Source organism: Lepidochelys kempii, chromosome 5 (assembly GCF_965140285.1).
Source record: "Lepidochelys kempii isolate rLepKem1 chromosome 5, rLepKem1.hap1, whole genome shotgun sequence".
Classification (NCBI taxonomy): domain Eukaryota; kingdom Metazoa; phylum Chordata; order Testudines; family Cheloniidae; genus Lepidochelys; species Lepidochelys kempii.
In genome coordinates this window covers 4,990,699-4,999,697 of record NC_136384.1, presented here as the reverse complement: position 1 = coordinate 4,999,697, position 8,999 = coordinate 4,990,699, and the positions used below count along the sequence as shown (strand labels likewise).

At 53.3% G+C, this 8,999-nt stretch overlaps 1 protein-coding gene across 1 annotated transcript; it reads left to right on the top strand.

Moving 5' to 3' along the window:
• The first annotated feature begins 206 nt into the window (after positions 1-206).
• On the top strand, positions 207-2,456 carry LOC140912002 (myogenesis-regulating glycosidase). The gene has a single exon (XM_073346154.1). The coding sequence runs from the start codon at positions 207-209 to the stop codon at positions 2,301-2,303; it is 2,097 nt and encodes a 698-aa protein (XP_073202255.1). The 3' UTR covers positions 2,304-2,456.
• Positions 2,457-8,999: the final 6,543 nt, after the last annotated feature.

The following is an 8,999-nucleotide window of genomic DNA, read 5'->3' as shown; positions in this document are numbered from 1 at the left end:
ATTTGGTCCATTAGCTGGATTCATTTAGTTGATATTTCTAACATTTCACCCCTGTGCTGTGTCAGGGATCAGTGCTGGAGGACTGAATGGGTTTGGAGAGGACACTATGACTGACTGGTTCTCCTGTTCGTATTTCTCCTTGATGAACCAGAGAAGAACAACACAGTAAGAAACAAAGCTCCTGGCCACAAGGGCTTTAGGGGCTCATGGAAAATCAGCCCTTTCATCGTTTAAGAAAGAGCAGGAGCTCTGAAAAGGGGAATGCCATGGGAACACGCCTGCCTGACAGCTTCACCCCAGTGAAGCCGAAGCCGTCCAAGGAGCTGAAGCCAATGATCGGTGCAATAGTCATCGGGCTCATCTTGTTCATTGCGGCGGTGGTGGCTTGGTGCTACTACACGGCGTCTCTCAGGAAGGCGGAGCGGCTAAAGACGGAATTGATGGACCTGAGGAAAGATGGGTTCATCATCAAAAACCACAACGGGGAGGTGGTCTTCAGACTGGCCTTTCAGTCGGGCACCCTCGATCTGGAGTCCTGCTCGAAAGAAGGGGAGATTTTAACATGCACCAGGTCGGATAGAGGGAAGCTGAATTTCTTCATTCAGACAGTCAAGCCCAAGGACACGGTGATGTGCTACCACGTCCACTGGGAGGAGTTTGTGGTAGACACGGTGGTCGAGCACACCATGTTTTGGGAGGACGCTCACTGGTACGGGGGCTGTGAAATGAGCATCCAGCACTGGCCAATCAGACTCCCAGGGTACCAGGAGCCCATGCCCTTTGTGACGAGCGACGTGTATTCCTTCAGGGGCAGCTTTGGAGGCATCTTGGAAAGGTACTGGCTGTCCTCGAAAGCGGTGGCTATAAAGATCAAGAACTCGGTGCCCTTCCACCTGGGGTTTAACGCCAGTGAACGGTCGCTCTTCTTTCAGGCCAGGTATAAGGATTCTCCCTACAAACCGCCCCTTGGGCAGCAGCCTTTCCCGGAGCTAAGCTACCGTGTCTGCGTGGGCTCGGATGTGACCTCCATTCACAAATACATGGTGCGCAGGTACTTCAACAAGCCTTCGAAGATCCCATCAGAAAACGCCTTCCGGTACCCCATCTGGTCTACATGGGCTCTCTACAAAAATCATATTGACCAGGATAAACTTCTAGATTTTGCAGAAAAGATTAAAAAGTTCCGGTTTAATTGCAGCCATATTGAAATTGATGACATGTACACCCAGACGTATGGCGATTTTGACTTTGATCCGGTAAAGTTCCCTAATGTGACAGAAATGTTCAAAACGCTGAAAGAAGAGGGATTTAAAGTTACCCTGTGGACGCATCCCTTTATAAACTACAATTCCTCCAATTTTGGAGTGGGGATAGAGCAGCAGCTCTTTATCAAGGAGCCGACAGGGAAACTCCCCGCGATGGTGAAGTGGTGGAACGGCATAGGGGCCATTTTGGATTTTACCAATCCCACAGCCAGGGAGTGGTTTCAGAGCCACCTGAAACAACTGCGGTCAAAGTACGGCATAGCGTCCTTTAAATTTGACGCTGGTGAGGTAAGCTACCTTCCAAAGCAGTTCAGCACCTTCAGGCCCTTGTCGGATCCCAGCATCTGGTCCAGACGGTACACGGAAATGGCCATTCCGTTCTACGAGCTCGCCGAAGTCAGGGTCGGCTACCAGTCCCAAAACATCTCGTGCTTCTTCCGCATCATCGACCGCGACTCGGTTTGGGGATATGAGCTTGGCCTCAAGTCCTTGATCCCTACCGTGCTCACCATTAGCATGCTGGGGTACCCTTTCATACTACCAGACATGATTGGAGGAAACTTTCTGCCAAACAAGACGGAAGGTGCTGTTGAAATCCCGGACCAGGAGCTGTACATCCGCTGGCTGGAGTTGTCAACCTTCATGCCCTCCATGCAGTTTTCCATACCCCCCTGGCTCTACGACAAGGCAGTGATTGAGATTGCACAGAAGTTCACAGAGCTGCATGAGTCCCTGGTTGCCCCTCTCCTGTTGGAGCTGGCTGGGAAGGTCACCGACACGGGAGACCCCATCATACGGCCCATCTGGTGGATTTCTCCCAGGGATGAATTCGCTCACAAGATCGACTCTCAGTTCCTCATTGGGGACACCCTCATGGTAGCCCCTGTCCTGGAGCTGGGCAAGCAAGAGCGAGATGTGTACCTCCCGGCCGGCAAATGGCGCAGTTACAAAGGGGAGCTGTTTGAGAAGACCCCAGTCCTGTTAACAGACTATCCTGTTGACTTGGACGAAGTTGCTTATTTTCTTTGGGTATCATAACAAATGTAGCCATCAGTTTTAAGCTTTGTGAATGGGGGATAGATTGAAAAAATTAGGCAGGTCTGAGTTCCTGAGATAAATATGCCTCTCTGGGACATTCTAAATAATTATCATGATTCCAATTGCACAGAACCATTTTTGTGGATTAATAAACAGGACACTTAAAATATCTTCGTATACATTTCATCCTTTAAAAGGTCCAGTTCCAAAGCTTGACGACTTGGTTGTGGTATTATTTGTAGATCTAAGGTACAGAAACACAGAGTCCACTAGGGCTTTTTCCCCCCAGTCCTATATGACATTGATGCTCTTTTTTGAAAGGGTACTTTAGATGGTTTCCTTTATTCCACACTGATTCTGTTGTTCCCATGTCTTTATTTTATTTTAAAATTGCTTTGTCATTGGCTGAGGAATTGCTCACAGCAGTGTAATCCTTTAAAAGTGAACCAGTGACACTCCTGCGGAGACTGGGGCCTTCAAGTTCTTGCCACCACAAGATGCGATGGTGTTTGATGGAGTAGCAAAGGGTGGTAACAATCTGCTGCAGACTGATTTATCAGAAGAAGCAAAAATGAATGTTGACACACAGTAACATTATGGCAATAGAATCATAGAATCATAGAATATCAGGGTTGGAAGGGACCCCAGAAGGTCATCTAGTCCAACCCCCTGCTCGAAGCAGGACCAATTCCCAGTTAAATCATCCCAGCCAGGGCTTTGTCAAGCCTGACCTTAAAAACCTCTAAGGAAGGAGATTCTACCACCTCCCTAGGTAACGGATTCCAGTGTTTCACCACCCTCCTAATGAAAAAGTTTTTCCTAATATCCAATCTAAACCTCCCCCACTGCAACTTGAGACCATTACTCCTCGTTCTGTCATCTGCTACCATTGAGAACAGTCTAGAGCCATCCTCTTTGGAACCCCCTTTCAGGTAGTTGAAAGCAGCTATCAAATCCCCTCTCATTTTTCTCTTCTGCAGGCTAAACAATCCCAGCTCCCTCAGCCTCTCCTCATAACTCATGTGTTCCAGTCCCCTAATCATTTTTGTTGCCCTTCGCTGGACTCTCTCCAATTTATCCACATCCTTCTTGTAGTGTGGGGCCCAAAAGTGGACACAGTACTCCAGATGAGGCCTCACCAATGTCGAATAGAGGGGAACGATCACGTCCCTCGATCTGCTCGCTATGCCCCTACTTATACATCCCAAAATGCCATTGGCCTTCTTGGCAACAAGGGCACACTGCTGACTCATATCCAGCTTCTCGTCCACTGTCACCCCTAGGTCCTTTTCCGCAGAACTGCTGCCTAGCCATTCGGTCCCTAGTCTGTAGCTGTGCATTGGGTTCTTCCCTCCTAAGTGCAGGACCCTGCACTTATCCTTATTGAACCTCATCAGATTTCTTTTGGCCCAATCCTCCAATTTGTCTAGGTCCTTCTGTATCCTATCCCTCCCCTCCAGCGTATCTCCCGTAAACTCCTCCCAGTTTAGTATCATCTGCAAATTTGCTGAGAGTGCAATCCACACCATCCTCCAGATCATTTATGAAGATATTGAACAAAACCGGCCCCAGGACCGACCCTTGGGGCACTCCACTTGATACCGACTGCCAACTAGACATGGAGCCATTGATCACTACCCGTTGAGCCCGACAATCTAGCCAGCTTTCTACCCACCTTATAGTGCATTCATCCAGCCCATACTTCCTTAACTTGCTGACAAGAATACTGTGGGAGACCGTGTCAAAAGCTTTGCTAAAGTCTAGAAACAATACATCCACTGCTTTCCCTTCATCCACAGAACCAGTAATCTCATCATAAAAGGCGATTAGTTTAGTCAGGCATGTCCTTCCCTTGGTGAATCCATGCTGGCTGTTCCTGATCACTTTACTCTCATGCAAGTGCTTCAGGATTGATTCTTTGAGGACCTGCTCCATGATTTTTCCAGGGACTGAGGTGAGGCTGACTGGCCTAATAATTCTAATAATGACTGGCCTAATAATTCTCCCCGCCCCGGGAAATATTAGTGACTGTTACAGATACTAAAACTAAGCTAGCATACCTCTGGCCCGAGTTCAGCAAAGCACTTAAGCACACGCTTAAATCCCGTTGACGTCAAAGATTAAATCGCAAAGCCAATGCCGTGCTTAAGTGCTTTGTGGAATAGGAGCTTTTACTATTATGCAGTCTTTTTATATGGGATAGAGCATGGATTGGAACTCAGGAAACTGAGATTCTATTCCTGGATTAGCCACTGGCCTGCTGGGTGACCCTGGCAAGTCACTTCTCTTCCTTGTGCCTCAGGTTCTCCATCTGTAAAAGGGGGATAATGATCTGAACCCCTAAAGGCCAGGACTTAATATTATTAAAAAGTAATATACCACCCCCCTTTCCAATAACTTTGGCAGTACTCATTTAACTTCCCATTCACCACTGAGAATATCCCTCAGGAAAGAACCAGACCACCTCCCCCACCCTCCAAGCCCCACTCCTGGTTTGGCTCAGCACGTAGCCAGGCCAAGCATCTCTTGGAAGCTCCGTCTCCAGCAGCTACGGAGCTTCTCACCTGTCCTCCCCACACTTAACCCAGTTTAATGAGTCAGTTTTATTGAGGTGCTGTGTAGGCAGGACCTCCCTGGAGTCCATTTAGTTCTGCTACTGCCTTTTGCAATAGCTGGTTCATGCAGCAAAGTCCTCCGTCTGCAACATCTCTCACCTAAGCTTCCATGGGAGGGGAGTGAAGAACCTTAGAACCCATCAGCAAAGCCCTGCTTGCTTAGAAATCTATTCCTCACTACAAGGTAAAAACTCTGTCCACTCTCCCAGCCTGCCTGGGAGGCGTCTACCTCCTACAATCCAGGTTTACGTGTAGTTATGGTGAGCTCCCAAAGATGTGTCACTTGAGGAACTGGGTTGGGGGTAGGTAGCCTATGCAAATAAAGCTTTGTATGGCAGCACTTTCCCCTTTTCATCAACAGAGGGAGTAGAGAGCTCTTTCTCCTTTGGAGCTTCTGACCACATAGACTATACGCAGGCGTTGGTTACATTGATACGTTCACAGTGTAATGGCCCTTTTCTGTTTTACACTTCAGTTTAGTTATTCCTGAAAAAATAGTAAGCAGAATTTATTGTTACAAAAGTGATGCAGGGTTTTGAACTCACCCGGTAAACAAACAGTGTGATCTATCTATGTTACATATCTGGCCTTCTCACCTCAGTGTCTGAGCACCTCTCAGTCTTTAGTGTATTCATCCTCACACCCGCCCAGTCTGTGAGATAGGGCAGGCCTATTGTCAGTCACACAGGGAGAGGAAAGATGGTCTTGGTGGTTGGGGCATTCGCTAGGGGCTTGGGAGATCTGGGTTCGATTCCCTGTTCTGTCACAGAGCCCCTGTGTGACCTGGGGCAAGTCCTGTAATTGCTCTGTGCCTCAGTTTCCCCCCATAAAAAGGGGATAATAGCACAGCCCTTCCTCATGGGGCAGGGGGCTGTGTGTGGATAAATACATTAAAGGTTGTGAGGTGATGGTGGCCATATAAGTTCCTCAGATGAACTAATTCCTGCTCTGCCCCAGACTATCTAAACTGGGTGTCCCCCAGTCCAGGCTAGCACTCTAACCTCTGAACCAGCCTTCCTCTCCTAACACAAAAGATGAGCGGCATAGCCCTTCTCCTGCGTGATTCCCCATGCATGTGGGCTACACAGCGCTGGTGGCTGGCAGAGGAGCACGGCTGGTGAAATGAGCTCTGGGCTTTAGAGCTAGCAGCGCCTGGTGCCTGTGTGGGTGAACGCACCTCCACAGTCTCAACCCAGGGCTGAGTTAGCGAGGACACCCCATCGGGCAGCTCTGAGCTGCCTGCCATCGGGCCAAAGAAACCCCTGGGTGATGCCTCTTGCAACCTGCCCACTCCTCGCAAAAACCCAGAACATGCACCCCTCCCCCTGTCACTGCCCCAACCCCATTCCAGCCTCTCTGTCTCCTCTCTACGCTGCTCCCACCAACCCCAGGAGAAATTCTGCCGCTCTCAAGGGCTGTTGGTCTGTCCACGCCTCTTGCCAGTGTGCCAGAAGGGGGCCTGCCTTAGCCCAGCGCCCGGCTTTTTAAGTGTGAGCAGCAAGCCTCATAGCCACTGACGGGCTGCGTCTGACCCCCAGCTTCCTGGCTTAGTGATGCCTGGACCAGGACAAGCCCGGCCAGCTGGGGCAGTGCCTTGTGCATCCCTGCCGACTTCTGCCACCGGTGGTGGGATTTGGGCTGGGGTCTGGGGTCTTGTCTCCCAGTGACATGGGACAGTTGGAGCTCTCTGATTGGTTAGCTGCCCCAGTTGCTCTCTCTCCCTGCTCCCCCTTCCCAAAGCCATTCATTCTCATGGAGGGGGGTGGGGAGGAGGCAGCTAGAGAGCCCAGCAGCTGTTCTGCCCCCCACTTCTGCTCCCCCCCTGTGATCGATCGGGACAGGATGGTGACCCTGATCTCCCCCCCTCACCCCTTGCAGCACCCAGCCTGGGAATGGCTGGTGGGGATGAAAAGCTTCTGGAGCTGCTCCCTGAGCCTGGAAGGGGCAGAGGAGACCCCAGTGCAATCCCTTCAGGCCTGTGTGGGTCGGGTGAAGAACCCCAGGAGGACCAGAGGTGAGGCTGGGAAGGGTGCACCTGATGGGGGGCTCGGGGTGCTGAACTGATGGGGGGACTGGGCAGATGTGGGGTGGGGGGATGGACAGAACTGATGTGGGGCAGAATGATGAGGGGGCTGGGTGAGGGCTGTGAGGGGAGCACTGATGTGGGAACTGGGGGACAGGACTGACTGGAGACCGAATTAATTGCTGGGCAAGGGATGGGCAGAGGTAGACAGTGGGCAACACTAATTCTCTCTTTCACACACACACACGATGGACAGGGCAGTTCAAAAACCAAGACAGGCCAAAAACCACAGTATGATCTTTTAAAAAAACTGTATGATTTTGGGAGCCAGAATTTGGCAGAATCTGATGATTTTTACTCTCTTGAGGGTGACATTACTGCAGTTCTGAACTATAGTTTGTCCCACCTCTCCTCTAGACCAGGCTCCTAAATCAAATCACCCCTTTGGACTGCCCACCACTTCAGCACCTTGGCCGTGGGGAGCCATCACCTTGGAGGTGCTGTCTCGAACCACTCAGATGGCAGCATGCGCCTGTGTGAGCATCTGAAAATGTTGGCCTAAAGGGGCCAGAGCAAGTCACTGTGATTGCTGGGTTTAGAACGGGGTGGGCAAACTTTTTGGCCTGAGGGCCACATCTGGGTGGGGAAATTGCTTGCAGGGCCATGAATATAGGGTTGGGGTGTGGGAGGGGGTGTGGTGTGCAGGAAGGGGCTCAGGACAAGGGGTTGGGGCAGAGGAGAGGTGAGGGGTGTATGAGGGGGCTCAGGACAGGGGGTTGGGGTGCAGGAGGGGGTGCACAGTGCCGGAGGGGGCTCAGGGCAGCGGTGCAGGGAGGGGTGCGGAGTGCGGGAGGGGGCTCAGGGAAGGGGGTTGGGGTGCAGGAGGGGTGCACAGTGCCGGAGGGGGCTCAGGGCAGCGGTGCAGGGAGGGGTGCGGAGTGCGGGAGGGGGCTCAGGGAAGGGGGTTGGGGTGCAGGAGGGGTGCACAGTGCCGGAGAGGGCTCAGGGCAGTGCTGCAGGGAGGGGTGCGGAGTGCGGGAGGGGGCTCAGGGAAGGGGGTTGGGGTGCAGGAGGGGGTGCTCAGTGCCGGAGAGGGCTCAGGGCAGCGGTGCAGGGAGGGGTGCGGAGTGCGGGAGGGGGCTCAGGGAAGGGGGTTGGGGTGCAGGAGGGGGTGCTCAGTGCCGGAGAGGGCTCAGGGCAGCGGTGCAGGGAGGGGTGCGGAGTGCGGGAGGGGGCTCAGGGAAGGGGGTTGGGGTGCAGGAGGGGTGCACAGTGCCGGAGAGGGCTCAGGGCAGCGGTGCAGGGAGGGGTGCGGAGTGCGGGAGGGGGCTCAGGGAAGGGGGTTGGGGTGCAGGAGGGGGTGCACAGTGCCAGAGGGGGCTCAGGGCAGCGGTGCAGGAGGGGGTGCACAGTGCCAGAGGGGGCTCAGGGAAGGGGGTTGGGGTGCAGGAGGGGGTGCGGAGTGCGGGAGGGGGCTCAGGGCACTGGTGGAGGGAGTGGCCCGGGGCCCACGGTGCCATGGGGGTGGCAATCCCGTGGGCCAGATCCAAAGCCCTAAGGGGCCAGATCCGGCCCACGGGCCGTAGTTTGCCCACCCCTGGTTTAGAACCCTCTCTGCTGTCCATCCCCTGCGCATCTCTGTGGTACCTGGCTCCCTCAGCCCCTACACACCATGCTCCTCTCTCCCGGCCTCCTGCAAACTACCAACCTCTCCCAGGGGCCACCTCCCAGGGGTCTCAAACTCAAGCCAGGGTGCCGCACCGGGGGGACCCACTTTTAACGAGGGTCAGCAATGGGAGGAGGGGTCAGAGGGGAGTGGGGTTTGGAGGGAAGGGCGGTGCGAGGGCAGGGCCTCAGGGGGAACGGGCAGTGGGAGGGCAGGGGCTCAGGGAGAAGGGGTGGTGCAGGGGCAGGGCCTGGGGGACGGCATGGCGTGCGGGGGCAGGGCCACAGTTTGGGCACCTGTGGTGTCCCCCCCCCCAACTTTTAAGGTGCTTCTGCCGCTCCTTAACCAGGCTTTGCATTAATTGCTTACAGCCAGCGGGAAAGCAGTCCGAG

Coding starts and splice junctions, on each gene's coding strand:
- LOC140912002 (XM_073346154.1), top strand. CDS start 207: ATGGAAAATCAGCCCTTTCATCGTTTAAGAAAGAGCAGGAGCTCTGAA.